The sequence below is a fragment of the Piliocolobus tephrosceles genome, chromosome 13 (assembly GCF_002776525.5).
Source record: "Piliocolobus tephrosceles isolate RC106 chromosome 13, ASM277652v3, whole genome shotgun sequence".
NCBI classification, from domain to species: Eukaryota; Metazoa; Chordata; class Mammalia; order Primates; family Cercopithecidae; genus Piliocolobus; species Piliocolobus tephrosceles.
In genome coordinates this window covers 47687896-47713579 of record NC_045446.1, presented here as the reverse complement: position 1 = coordinate 47713579, position 25684 = coordinate 47687896, and the positions used below count along the sequence as shown (strand labels likewise).

Below are 25684 nucleotides of genomic sequence, written 5' to 3'. Positions count from 1 at the left end.
TTTTTTTTTTTTTTTTTTTTTTTTTTTTGAGACGGAGTCTCGCTCTGTCGCCGGGGCTGGAGTGCAGTGGCCGGATCTCAGCTCACTGCTAGCTCCGCCTCCCGGGTTTACGCCATTCTCCTGCCTCAGCCTCCCAAGTAGCTGGGACTACAGGCGCCCGCCACCTCGCCGGGCTAGTTTTTTGTATTTTTTAGTAGAGACGGGGTTTCACAGTGTTAGCCAGGATGGTCTCGATCTCCTTACCTCGTGATCCGCCCGTCTCGGCCTCCCAAAGTGCTGGGATTACAGGCTTGAGCCACCGTGCCCGGCCTATACTATATATTTTTATCTTTACTATATTTTTTTATCTTTACTATATATATACTATATAAATACTATTTGTTTCTTATAGTAGGCCCTGTTTTAATTACCCTTTGTATCTTTAGCATCTATCTGGCACAGAAAATGAATGTTTGTTGAATTTAATTAATCAAGCCTTGTGGATATATGAACAAATGCAAGCTAATGTTAGCATGCTCAACAAAGTTTCTAATAATATGTAAAATGACAGAATTAGGACCCCAAAAGATCTCAAAAAAATAAAAACCGTAAAGAATAAGAAAGAGAATATAACCACAGATACAAAAAAGAAGAAAAGAAAATAATAGGTCAACTATGTGCCAATATATTTTTTAAATCTAGATAAAATAGTTGGTTTCCCAGCAAAATATAATGCCAACTGTCTCAAGAAAGAATAGAAAATATGAATAGACCAATAAAATATTGTTAAATATCTCCCTCTTTAAAAAGTATGAAGTTTTATAGGTAAGATTTTAACCCTTAAGAACTGACAATTCCTATGATGTCCAAATTATTTCAGAGCATAGACAAAAATGGAAGCTTGCTATTCATTTTACAAAGATGGCAAGATGCTACTATCAAAACCCTTATAAAGATAGCACCAAAATAAATGAATACAGTTTCATATATACAAAATTCAAATGCAGCAATATGATTATATACATGTATATACATATACTATAACCAAGTAGCTTATTTGAGGAATACAAAGATAATTAAGCACTAGAAAATCTATCAACATTTACACAATATTAAAAAAATAAGGAGTAAAAATATGATTTGATAAATAAATGCCAAATATACTTGATGAAATTTTTAAGGCATACTAACCCAAATATCTTAATAAAGAATGATCAAATTAATCTAATCAGAGAAAATGTATCCAGAATAAGTGCATGCTCCTGTGCTTGGGTCCTAAACAACCAGCAGCTTAAGTACAGGATGAGAACATGATAAACAAAAGGCTTGTGAATTTTAGTTGGCAGTAAGCTTAATAAGTCAACAATGCAATGTGGCTTCCATAAATATTTAGAATCTTTTAAGAGAAGAATGTTATCTAGGACAAAAGAGATAATAATTCCATAATATTATGTAGTGGTTATACTTACATGTTTAAATCCTGACCATTATGTTTACATATCATCTTAAGAAAATTACTTAATGCCTAAGTGTCAGTTTACTCATCCATAAATTGGAAATAATATGTACTTCACAGGGGTAAAGTAAGCCTTAGATAATGCTTGGCACATAATATGTTCAATATATAAAATAAAGCTTTTGTATTATTTTTCAATTGACATATAATAATTGTACATGTTTGCGAGGTACATGGTGATATTCTGATACATGTGTGCAATGTGTAATGATCAAAGTCATGGTAATATCCATCACCTCAAATATTTATCATTTGTTTTGGGAACATTCAATCCTCTCTTCTAGCTATTTGAAAATATATAATAAATTACTGTTAGTGTAGTCACCATGCAGTGCTGCAGAACACTAGAACTTATTCCTTCTATCTAGCTATAATTTTATATCTGTTAACCAACCTCTCCTATCCCCTCTGCTCCTCTATCCTTCTCAGCCTCTAGTAACCACTATTCTACTGTCTACTTTTATGAGATAAACTTTTTCAGCTTCCATATATGAGTGAGAACACGTAGGACAGGATTTCATTCTTTTTATGGATGAATAATATTTCATTGCATATATATATACACACCACATTTTCTTTATTTTATCTGTTGGTAGACACTTAGGTTGATTCCACGTTACTGTGAATAGTGCTGTAATCAACATGAGAGTGCAGATATCTCTTCCATATACTGATTCCCTTTCCTTCGGATAGATACCAAACAATGGAATTGCTGGATCATATGGCAGTTCTATTTTTTAGTTTTTTGAGGATCCTCCATGCTGTTTTCCATAATGGCTGTACTAACGTACATTCCTACCAATAGTATATAAGAGTTCCTTTTCTCTGCATTCTCATCAGCATTATTTTTTTTTTTGTCTTTTTCATTATAGCCATACTAACTGGGGTGAGATAATATCACCTTGTGGTTTTGATTTGTATTTCCCTGATGATTACTCATGTTGAGCATTTTATAAGACAAAACTTTTTAGCCAAGTTATCCAAGCATTCTTTCATTCTAAGTACCTATCAGGTACCTGGCACTGCTCCAGTCACTTTTTAGTTTAATTTTTATTAAACAAGGACCAAAGAGACAAAATTCCTGTCCACATGAAGCTTACATTCTGGTGGAAAGGAGGAGGTAATTCCCTATTGTTGCTCCCCCTGCATGGACTGGACCATCACTTAAATGGAATCACACCACAAAAAAGGGAACTGGAACACCCTTTCAATTCTAAAGTTCCATAATGCAAAGACTATGAGTTTATGATTTGAGGTACAAATACCCAAAATGCATTCCCATGTTCTAATAGATCCATGAAAGGCTTATAACAAGTACCATACCACGACCATCTCCTCCAGTATCATCATCATGACATTGTTGCCTACAGGCAGCCCCTTTGACTTTACAGCTGCCCTCTCAGATAGCACATCATCTATCCCTTTGGATGGTGAACACATAGATGCCCCCACTGCTACAGCTACTGTCCTTTCTCCACTGCTGCCTTCACCAGGAAAACAGTATGGAATGATTAGTAAAAGAGTTTAGCTATTGTCATGACACAAACCTGGGTTCAAATCCTACAGTCTGCTGCCTCCAATAAGGAACCTTCTGGGATGAGCCTATAATTCCTGGCCATGTTGGGCTGAAGCTAAGCACCTTCTGGGACACTGGGGTCCACATCAAAAAAGCTTGACAGCAACAGAGGGTTACCAACTCAACATCATAGTGGACTTCACCCATAGCCTTCTATGGCCTAGAAATCTAGTCTGCAATCACTGGCCAAGCCAGGCTGCACCAGGCCTGCCCTGGGACATGCCTCCTGGGTCAAGCATCCTGTTTGCTAGCTGCCACCTCTTTAAACTCTGTCACTACTTCTTCAGTTATTGCTGCATCACAAATCTAGCCCTGAGAAAATTCATATCCAAATTCACTCTGTGCCCAAATCAACTAGTCTCCACAAATTATGAAACTCAAAAAGGAAGAGGTTATAATAAATGAATTTTAGTTCCAATAGATCTGTTGATTTGCAGTTGAAGTGGTTCTCAAAGTACCTATTACTACAGAACAGCTAGAATTATCTCAAAGGTACTCAAGAGTCCCTGTGTTGGGGAAATTGTAAGATTAGTTCACATTACATTTCAGTAGTATTCATTTTTACCCCTTAAATAAAGTATTTTGAATAATGTACTCCTTACTTTGGGCTGAATTCTTCTTTTAAAGACATTTGTTTTAATAATAGTTAATGCTTATATAGCACCTGTTCTTATGTGTGCCAAGCACTGTTCTAAGCACTTATACGTACTCATTTAACCCTTAAAACAACTCTAAGAAGTAGGTACTGTTTTACAGGTAAGGAAACTGAGGCCTGAAGAGATTAAAACAACAGGCCAAAGTTCATACTGTTAGAAAGTGGTGGAGTATGCTTTTTACCACAAACTCATTTCATCGCAAGCTAACTCTCGAGTACTGTACAGGTTAAAGAAATAAAATTAGAGTCAGCATGGGATTTCTACTCTTCAAGATGCTTGACAAAGAATACTAAAAACAGGTTTTAAAACACAGTGTTAGTGGGGCAGGGAAGTCAACAAAGACTCAAGGGAGAATTTTTTTTTTTTAACTTTTTTTTTTTTTTTTTTTTTTTGAGACAGGGTCTCACTCTGTCTTGCTACAGCCAGGACCTTCCAGGCTCAAGTGGTCCTCCCACCTCAACCTCTGGAGTAGCTGGAACTACAGGCACATGCCACCACACCTGGTTAATTTTACTATTTTTGTAGAGACAGGGTTTTGCCATGTTTCCCAGGCTGGTCTTGAACTCCTGGGCTTAAGCAATCCGCCTCCCTCAGCCTCCCAAAGTGCTGAGATTGGAGGCATGAGCCACTATGCCCAGCTGAGAATATTTTAAACTTTGGGGACAAGGAAAGATTCAAAGCTTCAGTCTTTTCAATAGTACCTTGCTCTAAAATTGAAATCTATGCAATAACCTTCAGGCTGGAATGATTACTAAGTGCTTAAAAAGAATTTAAGCATCTATATCTAAAAAGAAATTTTAAAAGGCCCAGGTCTTGCTTAATGGCTGCTCACTGTCTACTGCAATAAATCACTTTTCATGTAATAAAATACCAACTGAGAGATAAGAGATAACTGGCCTCAGTGGTCACCCTGTACATTGCTGAAACAGGGAAAAAAGTTACATAAATAACATAAATTCAGAAAGAAGTTCAGAGGTAATAAGAGGTGGGGAGAAATTAAAGAGAAAAGGAAAGAGAACAAGTGTGTCTGTCTAAGTACAGAGAGAGATCTACTACTGGATACAATAAATATCAGAGATGGCGTGTCTAAAAGCCAAAGGACAATCATCAGTGACCTTCAAGAACTTACTTAGGCAACACAGTACTCTCCCTTAGCAGGAGCAGAGTCTTAGAAGAAAAAAGATAGCCTGGGCAAGATAGTGAGATCCCCTGTTTCTAAAAATAAAAATAAAATGTTTTTGATTAGCTGGACATGTTGGTGTTCACCTACAGTCCTAGCCACTCCAGAGGACGAGGTGGGAGGATCCTTTGAGCCCAAGAGTTCAAGAATGCAGTAAGCTGTAATCACACCACTGCGCTCCAGTCTGGGTGAGATAGTGAGAAACTGTCTCTAAAAATAAGAAAAAGAAAAAATATAATGAGTCATCAAATAGAAATGAATTATCTAACTGGTTCAAAGGAAAGATAATTTCAGAATTTCTTTATGTGAATGTGAAGCTCACAGAAGCACAGACAGTCCTTACTTTGCATCATACCATGATAACTGAAACTAGTGCATAGTGCAGCCATGTCCCCACTTTGCATGATTCTGTAATAACTGAAATCAAACCATGACATGAGAATTGTGTCAAGTTAGGATCAGAGCTATACAAAGTGAGGACAGGGTTATGATGTACAAGACTTTCAGTTAACACCATGCCATGCAAAGCAACGACTGCCTTAATAACCACAGCTGCTGAAATTCAACACTGCATAATAATATGTTCAGTACCTTATTATCCCTATTATCCAAGCTCCTTATTATCTGGTCTGTAGATTACCTGGGGAAAATCTCTTAGCTTAACTTGCATGTTACAGGGAGCTGCATTTATATGGCAGAAATACCACAGAAATTCAAGGCAGGATATCTATGTTTAGATTTGGTTCTGCCATTTAATGGCTATGTAAACTTGGGCATGTCATTTTTCCTTTCTAAATCTTAAGTTCCTTTTCTATAAAACTAAAATAATGACATCTACCTCCCAGGGCTGTTGTGTAGATTAAATAATAAAATAATAATCACTAATGTTTAATGAGAGCTTACAACATATCAAGTACTCTTCCAAGTGTATTAGCTTAATAAAACCGCTCAAAAATTATTATATAGGTACTATTATTATCATCATCTTATGAAAGCATCCAGAAATATCTCTATATGTGGTAACTATTCAATATATGTTTGGTGATATGCATCCAGTTCATTAACCAATATTATCTCCATCCATAGAAATAGACACTGAAAAGAAAGTGAGAAAATCAGAAATCTGTTCATTTATTAAATGCCTCAAAAAACTGATGTAAGAAGAGAACTAAGTTGTTAATGAAAATAGGGTTTTTTTTAATTCCTAGAGATTCCTTTATCCTCCTTCTCTTGAGTGCTAGTTGCACTCTAAGATTCTGGAAGAGGTTAACTAACAGACTTCAAAGACAGCCAACTCTGCTGGTGACAGAAACCATACTCAAAAAACCTGGCACTGGCCACTACTGCCAGTCCAGCCAAACACACGCAATGAATTGATGGCTGTGTCCCAATGCCCTGCCTATTTCATCCAGCCCAACCTCCTTCACAGGCACAACCCTCCAGATGCTAATACTTCCTTCCTTTCTAAAGTTCTCATTAGACACTTTGAGTTAGAAAGCAAGAGCACTCTCCAGGAGCACACTATGGAAATACACTCTATGAAAAGCTGTATGGAAAAGTGAAGGGAAGCAGCTAGAAATGGTGTATCATTTTTGCTCATGAGTCTACTAGCATGAATTCATATATTAAATTAAATTCCTAGCATTTGTTACTTTAGAAGGCACAGTGGACATGGTGCTTGAAAGTTCTATATTAAGGGGAAGCACAGAACACTATCCCAGATGCGTATCAGCAGGGTGTCAGAGGTCAAACCTCTTTGGAGATCATCAAACTTCCCAATCACCAGTGAAAGAATTAATTCCTAGAGAGAAGTGATTTAGCCAAAGTCACCCAAAGTTTATTGGTAGAGCTGAAACTCCCAAACTGGACTTTTACTGCTATACCAGATTGCCCAGGAAATATACCAACGAGTTAGAGAAAAGAAGAAAAGAGAGTACTGATAATAATGCTTGCCTACAGCCATCCCTAACTGCTGTCTTACTGTGCTTTCCCAGCTTCTGCCCTGATTTTATCTAAATCCAAGGAAGGCTGGGTGCAGAAACAGCAAAGAGCCCCAGACACTCAGGAGAGTAGTAATTCTCCACTTGACCCCCTCTCCTGAACATGATAAATACACTTAACTACGGAACTTTACTGACCCCCTCACACCAACAAAATGACTCAAACTGCTTTGCCTTAAAGAATAAAAGATGGGTTAAATCTGCTTCCTCTCTCATATTAAAAATGTCACACTAGGCCAGGCACCATGGCTTAAGCCTATAATCCCAGCATTTTGGGAGCCTGAAGCAGGAGGATTACTTGAGGTCAGGAGTTCAACACCAGCCTGGGCATCATAGCAAGACACTGTCTCTTTTTTAAAAATTAAAAAATTAGCACAGCATTGGTGGCCTATAATCCCAGCACTTTGGGAGGCTGAGGCAGGAGGATCACTTGAGCCCAGGAGTTTGAGGCTGAGTGAGCTATGATCGTGCCACTGCACTCCAGCCTTGGTGACAGACTGAGATCAATTCCCTCCCAAAAAAAAAGAAAAAAAAAAAATACCATACTACTGCTTCCTGAACCACAACACTGATCAATCTGTAGTTCCACTTCCTGTCCCAGGTTTCCAGTTATGGCTACATTCTTCAGAGGGACTCTGTCCCAGAAGAGTGTCATCTGGAGACCATGCATCTCCTCCTTGACTCATCATGCCCTCACCTCTCTTTCCCACTCTTTTCTATTTCAGTAGTCTCCAAAGTGCGTACATACATCCTAGGAGTATGCTACATAAATATACTGTGGTATATTTATTTATTTTAAATGTAAGAAAAACTAATGCTTACCTAGATTTAAATACAGATTGACAGATTGAGTCTATATGTCTTAATGTGCAACACCCAATATCAGAAGTATCCTGGGTAAAGAAGAATGGTTGTAAATAATATAATCTAGTTTTTGACTACATTAACCCTGAACAAATGTCCAAGTGGTTTAAAATGATTCTTCCGAAAAAACTATAGCTTAAGGATAATATTAATAACGTAGGCCTTAATGATAACAAGACCGTGACCAAGCTGGCATTTGTACTAGTAGTAGTAGCTCAATAGCAGGCACATTACAGGACAGAAACAATGATGATCCATGCATATCTCACAAAAAATAGGCCAAAATTTGTTTTATCATCAAGAATACAATTTGAGATAGAGATTTATATCTAGTATCATTAACAGTATACTTTGCCCTATTGTACTCTCAGATGTTAAACAATATGAACCCTTTACAATCAGCAAGACATTTAAATACTAAGCACATCGATATAAATGTATATTGCTGTAATTTTTCCAACAATGTTTAAAATTATACAATGCTCAATCAGTACTTTACAAAATTTCACCAAACATAAAGTTAAATGTTTTGAAACCTCCTTGAAGTTCTTTTATAAAAGATAAAAAGCTACATGCTATCAGAAGAGCACTTGTTCTTCCTGCTGCTATAAAAAAAAAAGGTTAATACACAAAAAATAACAGGACAACAAACTTAAATTCATTCCCTTAACTAAAAATCAGTGCTGTGTAATGCAAAACTCTGGAGTCACCATTTACCTAGAATGCAGTGTGAATGATGTCTTCTGGCATTGTATAGTTGGTACTGCCAAAATGTTGAAAGACATAGAAAACTTGGCTGCAGATTTGCAAAAAGAAATGTCATGTAGGATGCTTGCTTTTCAGATGAATGAATGTACATATTTCTCAACACGCCTCAGTTTATATTTGATATGCAAAGTGCTAATTTTTAGTGAGCCATTTAAATATGTACCAGGAAAGATACCATCTCAACAATAACTTCCTTTTTTAAGAAAAAATAATTTTTTAGGAAAACTAAGGAAGTGAACCCACTGGTGAAGTGGTTGTCCTGAGCGTTTTGCTAAGGGTGTGCTCTATTCAAAATGTGACAACCACTATTCTGTCAGAAGTTCTCCCAAACAAACCTTAATATTGTCTTGTCAGAGGAATTCTTCCAGACTTAACCTTACCAGCAATATTCTCCAGCTGCATTTAGGCTATCTAGAATGCTTAAGATCTCCATTTCCTCTCCATGAATATCCCAAGTTATGACCGTTTGACCTCAGGTACTGAAAATGTTTCCTACATTCACTCCAATCAATCAGGGATGATACCAGCTATAGGTTACTACATGGTAACACTGAAACAAGCATTTTATTAAATATCAAAGGTATTTACTTTTAAGATGCACTAGTAATATACATATTACTTAAATCCATATATTAAATAGACAGCTCATCTGGGACAAGTTAGAATGACCAGACAGTTTAACACCTTCCTTACTAAATTTAATAAAATCATATCTGTGTTTTAAATTATCTCATATATAAACTTGTTAAATGAGCAAAATTAATAACTATACAAGCACAGCCTCATAAAATGTAAAGAACATTAATATAAATGTCCTATTTTATTGGCATTTAAATTGCCAATAAACTAGGTATATACAAATCAGAAAAGAAACTAGCATATATACAAATCAAAAAAGAAGAAGAACAGCCCAAAGATGTGAAAGTAGTACTAAGGAAATGCAAAAGAATGTGGCAAGGCTAATGGAAATCCTCTCTACAAGAGTTCCCCTTCATTCTAGGACTCAGAGAATCCCTGCAACACTATCAGCTCATTGAAATAAAAACAAAACAAAACAGCTAAGCATAAGAGAAAATAAGGTGCCTTGAGCAAGAATCTTAAGAAAAATCTGAGACCAGCTATGGCTCTCAGTAATGAAATAATAAATACTGGAGTTATCAGCAATTTTAAAATAAATAGGTTAAAGAAATAAAAGATAAGCATAAAGCACATATAGATATTTCTATATCTGTCTATAAAGATTACCTCACCAATTTGAAAAAAATCATTTGAACACACAGAAATGAAAAATAAAATTAAATTAAAACTTCAAGGGATAGGTTTAAAGCACATTAAATAGAGCTGATAAGAACAAGTGACAAGGAGTCAAGGAAATAGGGGAGTGCCGGCCATCTTACCAACATCCTTCTTTACTCAGGGTGAGCCATGACAAATGAGTAATGGAATACTCCTTATAAACAGGGATAGATTTTGAGGGTCACAGATGATGATGGTCAGCTTTGAACACAGTATAAAAGTAAAGACACCAAGGCCATGGATTTCTATATTGTGTCTGTGGCCTTCATCATCTTTAAAATAAGTAAGTATTCCTGCTTATATAAATGATGGGAAGAACGTCGAACAAATCAAAATCCACCTTTAGAAAAAAAAAAAATCAGAATGCTCACCATATACCTTAGAAGTTTCTTCTCAAGTATTTAATTATACCATTTTCTTTCAATATGAAAATGAATGCAAAGGGCACTAAATGATATTTTTGTACTGTAATCAGACTTTCATAGAAAAATAACAACCAAGCACTTATTATGAACCAAACAAGGTACCAAGTGTTTTACGCACATCATCTCCTCAACCCTCACAATATCCTAGGAAGAAGGCATTAATATTCTCATTTAACACTTAAGGAAATAGATTCAGAGAGAACAAATAAATTGTAAATGGTAGAACAAAATTTGATCTCGGGTGTGCTGATTCAAAAGCCCAAGCTCTTAACACCTAAAACAGTATTGTTTTATACAAATAAATTCAGAATTAAAAAAGAAAAAATTCATGTACAATATAAAGGAGTATACTTTTTATATACTCTCTATTTAACATAGCTCCTGATAACATTGACGAGCTTTCCATGCGGACATAACAAGGAAATCAAACACAAAACTTCACAACTAAGACACAGCTAACTATGAATGCTTTGGAAAACGGCCCAAGGTGTCATAATTAAAAGTCAGGCTGTTTCTCATTGTTTCCCTGTCATGCTTAACATAAGAATATGAGTCTCTAAGTTCACTAGTCCTACCCAACACAGGTTGTTTATATATACATATATATATATGAATATTTATACCTCACAGAAAATAAGCCTGTTGCAAAATGCCATACAATTTAAAACACAAAAGTCAAAAGTATTCAGTGTACATGAGCCCACATTAGCATAACTGTAAAATTACACAAACCTATACAAAAACTACAAGTGGACGCATTCTCTGGACTTATTGTTATCCGTAAACATTTGAAGAATCTGATATCAAAAAGCTGACAATCTATTTTAAAATGCCATTAAGGGTTCCAAGGTTAAAATCCTTTTTTAAACCTCAATATATCTACTTCAATTGTGCATCGTTATAGTGGGAAAGGACTACAGCTAAGAAACTTTAAAACAGGCCGGGCACAGTGGCTCAAGCCTGTAATCCCAGCACTTTGGGAGGCCGAGACAGGCGGATCACGAGGTCAGGAAATCGAGACCATCCTGGCTAACACGGTGAAACCCCATCTCTACTAAAAAATACAAAAAACTAGCCGGGCGAGGTGGCGGGCGCCTGTAGTCCCAGCTACTTGGGAGGCTGAGGCAGGAGAATGGCGTAAACCCAGGAGGCGGAGCTTGCAGTGAGCTGAGATTCGGCCACTGAACTCCAGCCTGGGCAGCAGAGCGAGACTCCGTCTCAAAAAAAAAAAAGAAATTTTAAAACAATAAAATTTTCCTTCCTTATATATTTAAGTCTCCAGAGTCAAGGGTAAAAAATGTTCCTGAGATTCAATTGATTAATATGCTGTTTTCCAAGTTATTTAAAGTTTGTTCAGCTGCTATATTATTTCCATTTTTATTTTCTTTTCGGTTTTTGCTTTTTTCTTTTTTGAGACGGTGTCTCGCTGTGTCTCTGTGTCTCCCAGGCTGTAGTGCAGTGGCGTGATCTCTGCTCACTGCAAGCTCCGCCTCCCGGGTTCACGCCATTCTCCTGTCTCAGCCTCCCAAATAGCTGGGACTACAGGCCCCCACCACCACGCCCGGCTAATTTTTTGTATTTTTTAGTAGAGACGGGGTTTCACCACGTTAGCCAGGATGATCTCCATCTCCTGACTTCATGATCTGCCCGCCTTGGCCACCCAAAGTGCTGGGATTACAGGCGTGAGCCACCGTGCCCAGCCTGGTTTTGGCTTCTTATTAAGGAACTTAACTGAAAACCTTAAAGGACGACGTTCTTTAAATATGATGCTTTTAGCATCATAACTAATTTAATATGACTAAGAGGATGTTTTTAAACTGTTTTCTATAATTGTCACATACTTTTCCCCCTCATTTACTAAATTTCAGAACCTTTCTTTTTAATGTAGAGATTTCATCATTTTTTTTTATGCCATTACCAACAATGCAAGTCTCCAGGATGCCAAAGCGGTGGTGAGGAAAATAGGTTAAAGCCATTGTAGACCACGGCCATAGCTCCTCTAGCCTATGAGACCACCAATTCCTTTTCAGAAAGTGATTATGTCGCAGTCATATAAGCCGCAAAACTCAGTAAGTGTGTTCAACTTGGAGAAACAAGTTATTAAACACCAGAGAGCTTCCAAACTAGAAATATAAAAGGCCTGCTGGCTCAGAGAAAAGGCATTCAGAAGTTATTAGAAAACATGAGTTTCCAGATTACAAAATTAGTGGGCATGATGGCTCCTAATTCCAAAGTGATAATCTATCATTTTGGAAGGCCAAGGCAGGAGGAGCACTTGAGGCCAGAAGTTCAAGACTAGCCTGGTGAGATACCACCTCTACCAAAAAAAAGAAAATTAGCCAGGTATGGTGATGGGCTTCCGTAGTCGCAGCTACTCAGGAGGCTGAGGCAAGAAAATTGCTTAAGGCCAGGAATGGCTTCAATGAACCATGATTGCACCACTGTATTCCAGCCTAGACAACAGAGCAAGACCCTGTCTCTTAAAAACAGAAACAAACAAAAAGATTGAAAAAACAAAAACCTAATAAGTGGATTTATCATCCCTATTGGAAAGTTATCAGGAGTAAAGAGAGTTTACTGCTGCTACTGCTGCTTCTGCCACTACTACTGTTCATCATTATCATTGTATAATTATAATTTGTATTTCTTCCAAAAACTTCAAATAACCACTCTGAGGATTAATTTATTTTCACATTATCTCTCAATAAAAAAGAAGTTACGATATATGCCCACTTTGCCATTAGAAAACCTTAATTATAAATATGAGGCACCTAAAGAGCTGCATCACATAAAGGAAACAGAAATAACACCTAGATCTAAAAGCTTTCAGACACAGCTCTTTCTTTAAGATCTTGCTTGTCCATTTTCTAAAAGTGTATTACAGTGTAAGATACAAGATTTTATTAACTCACAGCCCTGATCATCAGTTCATATATTAAGCCACTTACTGTGATTTTCATACCTAGTTGACATATTTGAAGGAAAGTAATAATTTGAAAGATTCCTCTGTACCTTAAAATGCACTCACAATGTTCCTGACCACAAAACTGAGCTAAGAAAGAGAAGTGCAGTAGCTAAGCTGCTGGCTTATGTCCATATCACATTCATGACAGACACAGCCTTTCTAGGAATCACAAAGAAACATGTCCAAGACATTTCAGTGTCAGATCTACAGAAAAGCTAGTTACCCTGTCAAATGTTCCCCCATGTTCAGTTCTTTTTAGGATGTTACCTAAAGCCAATTCCTCATCATCCTTTAAATCACAGATCAAAGGCCATCTCCTACTAGAAGCTTTCCCTGACATAGGTACTTCTGCTCTTATACATAACGCCATGATAGTAATTAGCACACTGTACAGAATCACCTATATCTATACCTCTTCATTAGTACCATGCATTTTCATCTTTGAAATTATGTAATCAAGTTCTTCTCAACCTTTTCACCATCAAGGATTCTTTTATTAATGAACCTCATTTTTTTTTATTATTATACTTTAAGTTCTAGGGTACATGTGCATAACATGCAGGTTTGTTACATATGTATACATGTGCCATGTTGGTGTGCTGCACCCATCAACTCGTCAGCACCCATCAATTCATCATTTATATCAGGTATAACTCCCCAGTGCAATCCCTCCCCGCCTCCCCCCTCCCCATGATAGGCCCCAGTGTGTGATGTTCCCCTTCCCGAGTCCAAGTGAGCTCATTGTTCAGTTCCCACCTATGAGTGAGAACATGCGGTGTTTGGTTTTCTCTTCTTGTGATAGTTTGCTAAGAATGATGGTTTCCAGCTGCATCCATGTCCCTACAAAGGACGCAAACTCATCCTTTTTTATGGCTGCATAGTATTCCATGGTGTATATGTGCCACATTTTCTTAATCCAGTCTGTCACTGATGGACATTTGGGTTGATTCCAAGTCTTTGCTATTGTGAATAGTGCCGCAATAAACATACGTGTGCATGTGTCTTTGTAGTAGCATAATTTATAATCCTTTGGGTATATACCCAGTAGTGGGATGGCTGGGTCATATGGTACATCTAGTTCTAGATCCTTGAGGAATCGCCATACTGTTTTCCATAATGGTTGAACTAGCTTACAATCCCACCAACAGTGTAAAAGTGTTCCTATTTCTCCACATCCTCTCCAGCACCTGTTGTTTCCTGATTTTTTAATGATTGCCATTCTAACTGGTGTGAGATGGTATCTCATTGTGTGAACCTTATATTTTGAAAGAGTGTTTTCTATCAAACTTGCCACACTTATTGTTACATAATTTTCTAATTCGTATTAATCAAAGACATATAGAACTGATATTTAATGCTTCTGATCAGCATGGTATTATTCTTTTCCATTGGTGTATGGGAAATGCAGCAATAATTTGGCTCTGGAAGTAAGCATGAAAATACAATAAATGAGCACTGACATTACCTCAAAAGAGATTGGGAAATAAGAGGGCCAAAAAAGCCAGTTCTAACTTATGACATACAAGCTTTGTTCGAAGTAAATAATATCCTGAAGCAAAACCCAATTGAAACATTGATTCATATCAAGTAGAAAATTAGTATGGCTGGTAAGTTTATCTACTCCACATACCTTTTATTGAGTGAGGCAATGAATATGAAAGCACTTTAAAGCCTGACGAGTACTATAAATACAAGAGAAAATAAGAGGCTTTCTCATGCCATGGTTCTTGTACTGATCATATAACTATTGTCAATTTATCCTAACACAGTTGTCCAAAACTGTTCTACCTACTTATATGTATATATATGTGTATATATATATAGTATCTTCAAACTTAATCTTTCTAACAAACCATGGAATAAATTATATCACCATCCCCATTTTTAAAATTAGAAAATTGAGATTTGGAGAGGTTGCATTACTTTTCCAAGGTCACACAACTAGTTTAGCAAATAAAACAAAAGAAAATCTTCCAAAAATCAAAATTGGAAGTTTAATTTTGCTCTTCACACATATAGGTCTATCATTCAAGTGAAGAAGAATGTCTGCTTTCATTTTTTCTTAAAATGAAAGCAAGAGAAAACAGATTGAGATGGGTATATTTGACACAAAGAAATCCTTGCTGTTAATCATTGATATATATAACCAAAGATTATAAAATTCCCTTTTGGCAGGCTTTCAAAATAAAGAGAACTTCTTAACTGATTAGAATGGAGAAAGAATGATCAATACTATATGGCAATGACAAATGAAATGACCTTTCAAACTCTCTTCTAGGCCTTAGAATTGTAGTTTTATCAAATTTGAGAAGTTGAACATGTAAACTCTACATTTAGTCATTACTCTATCCTAAATCTTCCAGACCATAGATTAATTCTCCTTTCAAGGAAAGAAAGTTAAGAACCTATATTGCTATTTCTATTTTACATAAGAGGAAAAGAAGCAAGTTATGTAACTCCCCAAAGATTATATAGCAATTATGTAGTAAAGCTGGAATGGGAAGACAGATCCAGATAATTGTAAGTGTAGAACCACTTCAACCATAACAAATAACATGTATTAAATGTTTATTTTATACCAATCCCTCAGCTTAGTGCTTTAATTAGTTTATCTCATTTAATCCTCAAAACAACCCTATGATGTAGATATTATTATTATTATTCCCATTTTATAGATAAGGAAACTGAGGCTTAGAGATTATACCATGGATATATGGGGAGGAGAGAAGCTGACTTGTCATACACAGAAGGTTCAATGCCCATGGACCTAGTTGGAAATTATTTCTGAGAAAATAAAAATTTTCCTGACCTTCAATATTCCTCCCCAAGAAATTACAATGAACTACTCTCTCTTAGCTGGGAGCATTCTTACTCAGTTTTGTCAATAACTTGCTTAGTATCAAGACAACCACACGTAAGTTTCTCCACCTACCAACTAAGAAAATCTTCAGAAGAAGAGAAAATCCTTTAAAAGTAAAGACTCACAGTTTCAAAAATGCTCTTCAGGGTGTCTAGAACTTAGTAAGTCTTCATGTTATTCAATGACCTATTTGTAAAGTATAAAATGTAGCATATGCAACCATGCCTGAGAATGAGTATGCTCTTTAAAAAAAAAATAAATCTGTTGCATTTTCTTTTTTCTACATATTGGGCTTGTGTATCCTTGGAAAGTGAAGCATCTTTAATTTTCTTTGTCTAATTTTAAAGAACCACTTTTCAAAGAAGCAAAGAAATTGTGCTCGGTGAAGTCAAAATCACAAACAGCATAAAGTCCCTTTTTACATGTGAATGGATATATTAAAGATGGACAATTCCTCTCTTTAAGATGACTGGAAACAACAAATTATTGAAGGTAGCAAGGATAACAGATCATTTCAAGGGTTATCGTGGGAGATTTTTCTGAGAAGAAAGAGATCAAGAGAGAACCGAGAGAACATAGAATGTTTGTATACACACTAATATGCACATCATACAGTGCGCTTTGAATTTATCTTATATTTATTATGCCTATTTATGCATATCATCATTGAAGAGCATCAAATCAATATACTTAAGTAATTTGATTCAAAATAGTTAAAACATACAAAACTCTTAAAGGATTTAATAATATCACATTAGGCTTCTTTAATACATGGTGCTTCAATCCAAAGAAATATTTAGAAGGTTTTATAGACCATGGGAGCTTAGTAAATAAAATACATCAATGAATTCCTTGCCACACACACCACAACAAAATGTTCGTAGAAAGAGAGCAAATACAGAAATAGAAAAGCCAGTAGATTACAGAGCAGCAAATTGAAGTTGGTCGTCAAAGATGCAAAAATTTCTAAAATATATACAACACAGGACTACCAATTGTTAGATTTTGTATTTCACTATTTTATCCCCAAATAGTTACAGGCTAAAATATTAACTCAGTTCTTGATAAATAAAATCCAACACCCCCCTATAAATGGAAAGAGATAACTCTTTAGATAAATATAAAGATTTCTATAGTTTCAAATGATTGTTGTTCACTTGAAGTATCATGAAAGAGAACGCCACTACACATTTTCATGCCATTTAAATGAAAAGACACATAACAGAATTTTTCTTTAAGTATTTAAAAAAGGATGTTTTCCAATATATGTATTGTGCAAATTTGTGAGGATTACTAAATATATTAGCATTATAAAGTAGAAATAAGTAGGCAGTTGATTTTTAATGTGGTTTATTAGTTTATAATAGATTACAGCATCTACAATTAACCTCAGAAAATAACTCACATCTTTCCTAAAAATGAAAGTTTTTTGAGTGAATAATAAAATATGAGTGATATATTAGGGGTCTTAGAGGAGCAAGAAGAGATTCTGAATATAAACAAGCCATCATTCTGGTAAAAAGAAATACAAACAAGAAGAATAAAAATAGTTGAGGCACAAAAGCCATAATGAGGGGGTAGCTCAAAAAATAACTTCTACTTTGAATGGTTTGGATGAAATACAAATTATCCACAGCAAAGTGTGGACTGGCATAAATGTTTGTACAAAATTATAAGTGTATTTCAAGAAGTATGCAAGAGGCAACCGCCTGCATGATGCACAAGGTCCCAGCAATGCTCTGCTTAAGTGCTAGTGCACAGAGTCCAAACCACTGCATTTTAATTACCATGCAGCTTCAGATATATTGCCTTTGATATGGAAATGTTCTTGTTCTCTCATCTTCACATATGGTCTCATGCACAGAAATCTTTATCTGATTCATAAAAAATAAACTAGAATCCAATCTCAACACCTGACCTCAGTGCTTAGAAGTTTTTTACTAAGCATGGTATCACTATAAAAAGAATGGCTAATATTGGTGTAAAGTTGGATATTTTGAGCAAAGATATGAAGGATTTGCAGTTAGGAACTGAATCGATACTGCTTCTCTGAGGTTTTAGGGTTTCATGTTCCCTTTTTTTGACTACCACAGATTTGAGGAAAAACAGACCAGTACTCGTTTTGGAGCTGAGAGAGTCTGCAGTAGATTTAAATTATTTTCCATTTTACACCCTCCACCCACATTCTTCAATTGATATTTCTATCCAAACTATTACAATGAATACTCAAAAATTGAAAAGCTCTATCAAAAACCATAATGCAAATTTTGAACTATTTCCAGTTTATTTAAATGTCTAAACAAAATAATTAACTGAAACACTTTTACCCTTTTCCACAGAACAAGGAAAGTAAAAACACTTTCCTGTGAATAAATAATGAATATATAATGAAAATATGGTGAGAGTTTCTGATACAATGCTCACCAAAACAGTGAGTATGGGATCACATTTGAAAAACTTCAAGCCAAAAGGATATGCTACACATTTAAAATGGGCTTACATTAATAAAAATTGCTTTTCCTACACTATATAGGAGCACTAGGTTTTTTTACTTGAATATTGAGATTCAGGGCATAATCAGTAGAAAATGTACACTCAGGATTAATACATAAACTGTTCTAATACATTATTTTCCTTATTAGAAAAAATAATAGAGGAGAGGCATATTTCTTAAGAAGCAATCCAAACCCAAAGATAGTCCATTTCTTCCTCTAAACAGCAGTGAATGTTCATTTTTATCAGATTTCTATAATAAAATCTGTTATCATTAAATCTCACATACCTACATAACTTGATAATTGTGAAATAACTTGATTAATTTTTTAATGGTAATATGGCCCATCTAACCTCATGAGAGCAGATAATACATCCCATCTGCAAAATATCTTACCGTAAGTTATCTGTGTTTTATCATTTCTAGTACCTGTCTGTGCCTGATATGGTATTCTCAGACACATTAGCTTGATGGAATGTTTCACTTGACTTGAAAAACATCAATTGATATATATGCATCCCTAAACTATATTAAAACAAATAGCTCTTAGATAAACCAAAATTTTTGTTGTACTATTCTATACTCTCATAGAAAGCTGTTTGTAAATAGTGAAAAATATATATATGTATGAATTCTCTCACTAACAAGAGAATGCTTTCAAACATGGAAAGAGATACATAACCAAACAAAACAGAAAAGCATAGAAAATATTAAAAGTAGGGGTTAGAGCCAATGTATGTCATCATTTTCAAAAGAAATTCATTTATTCCAGTACCTATTGTACTAACTGAAAGAAAATTATTTAAAAGTCACTGATACATTCAATATAAGATAGATATGTGTAGCAATTTCATCAGTGACCAATAACTAAATAATTCCTAAAAGAGGTCAAATAGAAACAGACATAAAATCTCAATAATGCCATCAAAATTTATCATTTTTACAGTAATATATTTTAGAGCATTATAAAAGAAAGATTTGCCAGTTATGTTAACATATTGTACATATATGCTTTTCCCTTAAAATGAAAAATATCTGTTGTTTTCTGCTACTATCGAAAAAATGCCCAACAGACAATATAATTTTTCTACTTAATCTCATTTCTTCTAGGCATTCAGTCACCAAATCCATTATAGAATCGGCGTAAGGTATAGGTACTTGATACTGTTTTATTAATATTTTTATATTTATCTTTATAATATAATGTTGTATTGCAGTGACACAATATACTATTATAGGAATTTATATCATGCTCCATAATAAAGAACTCAATTTTTTGTGCATTTTAAAAAATACATACACACCAAGAGGATGTTCCTTCTCATGACTTCCAAAACATCAAATAAAAGCAACAATAAACAGAATAAACAATAAATAAAAAGCTATCTAGTTTTGCCACTATAACTGAAGGAATATGGTGGAGAAGAGAAAAGAAAGGAGGTGTTGGTAGTACATGAGAAAAGCAACAGAGGATGTCAGTATGCCTGTGGAATTAATGCCCTGGTACTTGATATGCGGATCCTGGTTACTTACTATCTTTAGTCTTAAACTAGACCTAATAATTGTGATGCTCACTTGCTTTCAGAGTTTGAAACACTTGTTTTTTGGCTGTTTGCTTTTTTTTAATAGGGACAATTTCTCTTGATTTATGAAGTTTTCAAAAATGTAGAAGGAAAACAATCTACTTGTCATTTGGCCTACTGTCCTTGTGCTCACATATGTGTATTCAAAAAGGAACTTTCAAAACTGCACAGAAGATACCTAAATCAGTCATAACTTTTCTCCTGTTATGAGAAAATGAAATATTTTATCAGTTCAATGAAAAGCAAATGCAACTTAATAAACTGTGTCCCCATTTCCCACCAAGAAAGGTACACTTTTGCTGCCATAGAAAAGCTAACCCTGGGCAGGGCATGACTGCTCATGCCTGTAATCCCAGCACTTTGGGAGGCTGAGGCAGACGGATCACCTGAGGTCAGGAGTTCAAGACCAGCCTGGCCAACATGGTGAAACCCATCTCTACAAAAATACAAAAATTAGCCAGGCGTGGTGGCGTGTGCCTGTAATCCCAGCTACTCCGGAGCCTGAGGCAAAGAATCGCTTGAACCCAGGAGGCAGAGGTTACAGTGAGCCGAGATCATGCCATTGCACTCCAGCCTGGGTGACAGAGCCAGACTCCGTCTCAAATAAAAAAAGAAAAAGAAAAGAAAAGAAAAGCTAATCCTGTCCCACTAAACTTGTGAAAGATTTAGGATGTTTACTTGTTTGTTTGTTTGTTTTGAAATAAAAAAGAATCTTCTAGTAGGTAACAGGCATATCTGAGTGGCCTAGAAACGAGGGGAGGAGGAAGACTGATGCAAGCGCCGAATGCTAAGTGTTGAATTCCAGGGTAACTGCACAGGGTGACAGAGGAAAAGTCATGTTCACGGCTGCAGAAATCTGGTCTCTGCCAGAGAGTGCAGGCTAAAGCAGACCTGACACTGGGATCTAGGAAGCTAGGCAGGAAGCTCAAGCAACAACAAGGCACTGCTCCTAAGAACCCCAGGCTGAACCAGAGTGAGACAGGGAAAGACAGCAGATCTGCCCAGGCTTTCCCACAGTGATCACTAGCAGCCCCAAGTGGCTAGGCCTGGAGGGGGTAACCAGAAGCTGCAATCAGAGCACAGACACTAACTTCTGAGAGACCTGTGGGAGTGGGGGTGAGAGGGAGCACAGAGACAGGTGAACAATCCAACCTAGAAGCCTGAAGTCCCTATCCAAGCCAGGACATACAATGCCAAGCCTGGGATGGTCTTACTGGGTTGGTGCAGAGGGTCACTAGCAGCCCTCCCCCATGGGTGGGGTGTGAAGAATAGGTATGTTGCCAGATTTTCTCTGCATCTCCTTTTCCCATTCAGTCTGTACTCTGCCCTGGTGTCCAGTACCCCTCTTACCAATAGTTCCTCAACAGCCGAAAAACAAGAAGATAAAATAGAAAGAGAAGAAAAGAAAATATTTTAAAAATCCAAGACAAGGCTACACCGTCACAGTCTTCTCTGCCACGGCCTCCCGAGGCTGCCCTGGCCGGTTCAGCCCTCCCTCGGGAATCCTGGAACCCAGAACGGAGCTGAGCGGACCGGGTCGGCCAAGCCCGTGCCTGCGGGCCTCAGGGAAGAGGTGCTGAGTGCGCAGGCTAATTATACATGTGACATTTGGGCAACCGACTGTCCAGTGACACCTTACCTTATGAGGAAACGTCAACCCCAGCAACTGTTCAAAACAAAATGCCATTGCGGGATCAGCTTCGCCGGCCCTTGGCCGGTTCAGGATTGCTTTTCCCACAGCCTCACGAACTTAGCGCAAGAATGTGGCCTACGGAGGCCAGCCGTGGGCTGGCGGGCCGGCCTGGGTTGGGGAGACAGGCAGGGCAGGCCTTGCCAGGTGTCCGTCCTGTCCCCCCTCGCCATGGACTAGCTCGCAGACCTGACCACTTGACCTTTTTTATTCAACAAACCCACCTCCTAGAAATAGACTGGGCGGGGCTGTGTCTGTTCTCCTCGGGACCCGGGGAAAAACCTCGGCTTGTGACTAGAAAGGGCAGGAGAGAGAAGACCCTGGTGGGCGGGAGTAGACGGGCCCTCTCTCATCTCTACTCCCCTGGGTTGCTGCTTGGGCCGTCCAGCCAGGGCCATTTGGCCGCCGGAGTACGGGGCTAGCACCTGCGCCCGGGACACAGACGTCATCCGAGCGCCCATTGACAGTGCAGCGGGAGGTCCGGAGCCCAGCCCAGTTTCTTCGGGCCACCTCTAGCCCTAAACTTCAAGCGCGGCCCTCACAGAGTCTCACACATAAAAGCAGCCCAAGACAGCCCATCTCGCTAACAGCCCAGCCCCGCCAGTTCAGTGGAAGACTTATTTTTAGTCCCCAAATAGGGGCGGCATTCAATATCTGACCATTCACATAAAACAACGTTTTCAAACTTGGTCAATCTAAGAGAGCGTAAATAAAACTCAAAACAGGCTGGCGACAGCCACCTTTTATCTGCTCCGAACACACCAATTCTTTTTATCTTAAAGCTCTGCGGAGCGCCCGGGAAGCAGCCGGGCACAGAGCTAATCTGTCCTCAGCAGCCCCCGGCCGCTCCTCCCGGCGTCGGAGCACAACCCCAGCAGCCTTTGCACAAGCCCTTTCCCTTCTCTGCCCGGCCCTTTAAGGGAGAAGGAAGAAAGCAGCTCCCGCGGGAGCGCCAGGGCTCCGGCTGGGCCCCGGGGCGGGTGGCAGCACCGCCCCCTGCCCTGGGCCGAGCCCGGGAGCAGTGGACCGCGGCCCGGGCTGCAGAGGAGCGGCGGGTGGCGGGGCCCCGGCAGGGCGCCGAGAAGGACGGAGGGCGCCGGCTGGGCTCAGGGACGCGGGGCGGGGAAGAAACGAGCCGGCGACGGTGCGCTCAGCCGGCTGACTCCGTGGCGAAGTCCGCGCCCGGCGGGGCTGAGCTACCCCTCGCCCCCGCTCCCGCCAGGTCAGGCACCACTGCCCTCGCGGCCAGGGTAAAGAGGACCACAGATCAGTTAGCACTTGGATTTCGGATGGGCTTGGAATTCGGTTTGTTTATTCCTGAAAAGATCATTAAAAAGTACTGTCCAAAAACGGGGAAAGGGGAAAGGAAGGGAGACAAGCGGAGGGAGCTGGAGGCAACTCGAGAGGTGTCCCGGGAAAGTTGCGGCGGAGCGGCGGTGGGGTGAGGGTGGGAGGAGGGAGCGCAAGCGTTTTCTAGCGACCCGGGTTTTCTTTATGAACTCCTCCGAGTAAACTTCATTCCGGGGAGTGAGCGGCGGAGATCCTCGACTCCCGCCCGCCCTCGACCAGGGTCAACCCCACAAACATCCTAAGTTTCCAAATCGAAATGGGGGTGGGGTGGGGGTAGCATTAAGAAGCCCAGAAGCTCAGCGGGTCCTCCCGACCTCCCGCACCCAGAGCCTGGCTGACATTGAAGCGCTCCGAACACGGTGGCGTCGCAGTCACATAGCGAATCAACCCAACACTTTTCAAGAAAACAAAATATTTGCTAGGAAACTTACTTTGCATTTAGTCTCTATTCTTTGGGGGATGCGGTTTAGGTCGGCTCGCAAGGGAAGCCCGTTTTGTCCAGGTTGGATATTGTCTACTTATGGATCAGCCCTTGGATGAGGGTTTATTTTAATTTATGGCTTATGCATTCTTTTAAGGTCGATTTACATGACCTCCGGCTACAACTAAGACAGCCGAGGAGGGCACTCCAGTCGTCAGTCGGCCAAACCCACAATTAAAACAGCCCTCCCCCTAGTCTCGGTGTGACTAGGGCTCTCCCGGGGTAGACTAGCTACCTGCCTTTCTCTTTCTCTCTTCTTTCTTCGCTTCCCTCTTTTTTTTCCTTTATATCTTTCTTTTTTTAGTATCGCGAAATAAGATGTGATATCAGTTTTTTAAAAGTTTCAGTATAACTTTCTCTAAACCCAAGCCTGCAGCGGTAACAAGAGCTACAGCGCTCACAAAGCCCTCGGGATGTTGCCCTCTTGTGGGCATGGAGGGCATTACCGCCCAGCGGTCCCATCTGAACCTTCAAAGCCGACACGCGTTTGCTTTCACAGAACAAGGGGGGATGACTACACACGCAGCCACACAAGCTTCCTCTATCACACACTTGCGCGAACTTCAATGAAATACCTACCTCAAACTTCACGGAGACTTACAAATTCATTCTCTAAGCCACCTGACTTCTTTCTCACATCATTCCCAATTATATAGATTAGAATATCTATGCGGGGAGGCAGAGGTGGAGGAGTGAGGTGGGCCGAGAGGGCAGACAGATTTCCCGACGAATACTTAGGATGGCGATAACAGCTTTCTGTTGTCAAAGGTTGCGTTGTGTCCCTGTCCCTGCCCTTTTGCCTTAGTGTCCTACGCACAGTTATCTACGGCTACAACATGTGTTTTCTCAGAGTGGATTTTTTGGAGGGGAGGTGAAGGGGAGAAAAACAGACGCCTGCCACGCAGATCTGTCACTCCGGAACAAGGCGCAACTCTCCAAGAGGGGGACGCATCCTCGGGATCAAGCGCGTCCACCAGCGAGTGGCGGGCGCCCGGGCCCCTTTCTCTCCCTCCACTCCCCCTCCGTGTCGGCCCCTCGGAGCGCCCTCCTCCCGCTCCTCCTCCTCCTTTCCCCTCCCCAGCCAAGTACGCAAACCCTCCCCGGCCCGGCAGCCGCGGCTCCCAACCACCCGCGCCCTCTCAGGGCTCCGCTTGCTCGGCTCTCGTCCCTCTGCCTGTCCTGCCCCAGCCCCTCGGTCCCAGCTCACAGAAACTAACCCTGGAGTGCCCGGAAGGGCAGGAGCGGAAGACGCCGGGGGACTGCGGCCAGGCCCTGAGCTCCTGCCCCCTGCCCCCTCCGGCGCCCCAACAGGTAGCTCACAGCGGGCCGCGCGCCCTGGCTCTGCCTCCCTCGCACTCGAGATCGCTCGCTCCGTCCCGGTTACCTGGGCGGGCTCCAGGATGGTACCGCGCGGGAGGGCTCCTTGTGCGCTGCGCCGCAGGAGTAAATGGCATTAAAGAAAAAGGGAAAGATACAAATAAAAAAATTAAAAGTAAGGGGAGTCGGTGCTAGGTCAATTGGCACAGTCCGGGAAGCAAGGGAACAGAACCCCCCAGCGCCGCGGCCGGCGTAGCCCGTTAACTCAGGTCTGCGGGGGTGTCCCGCCCCGGGCGGGGGCAGTGCAGAGCGGCAGAAGTTTGCCGCCGGGGTGCCAGGAGGTGCGCGCGGAGCGGGGTGACTAGGGGCTTCACCCTGGAACAAGTGAAGGCGATGGTTAGTGCTGTCAATCTTGGCAATCAGTGTGAGCGGCCATGTCGTAAGTATTCAAAGCATTTCCCGTCGTGCAACATCAGAAAGTGAGTGGCCAGGGCATTGATCTGAGCGAGGGAGAGGAGGCAGGGCTCCCCTCCCAGACAACACAGGCAAGATGAGACAAGAGGCGAGGGAGGCAGCGAGCCAGGCAGAGAAGCTGGGAGGGAGGAGGGCGGGCCGGGGGAAGAAGGAGGGGAGAGCGGGAGGCAAAGGCAAGAGAGAGCCGCAAAGACAGAGGAGGGCAGAGAG

At 39.7% G+C, this 25684-nt stretch overlaps 1 protein-coding gene across 1 annotated transcript; it reads left to right on the top strand.

Annotated features, from left to right (window-relative positions):
• Window positions 1-21842: 21842 nt before the first annotated feature.
• On the top strand, window positions 21843-25365 carry LOC111555053 (basic proline-rich protein-like). The gene is made up of 4 exons (XM_023230857.2): window positions 21843-22262; window positions 22717-23074; window positions 24489-25126; window positions 25210-25365. Exons 1-4 carry the CDS (start codon window positions 21843-21845, stop codon window positions 25363-25365), a joined length of 1572 nt encoding a protein of 523 aa, XP_023086625.1.
• Window positions 25366-25684: the final 319 nt, after the last annotated feature.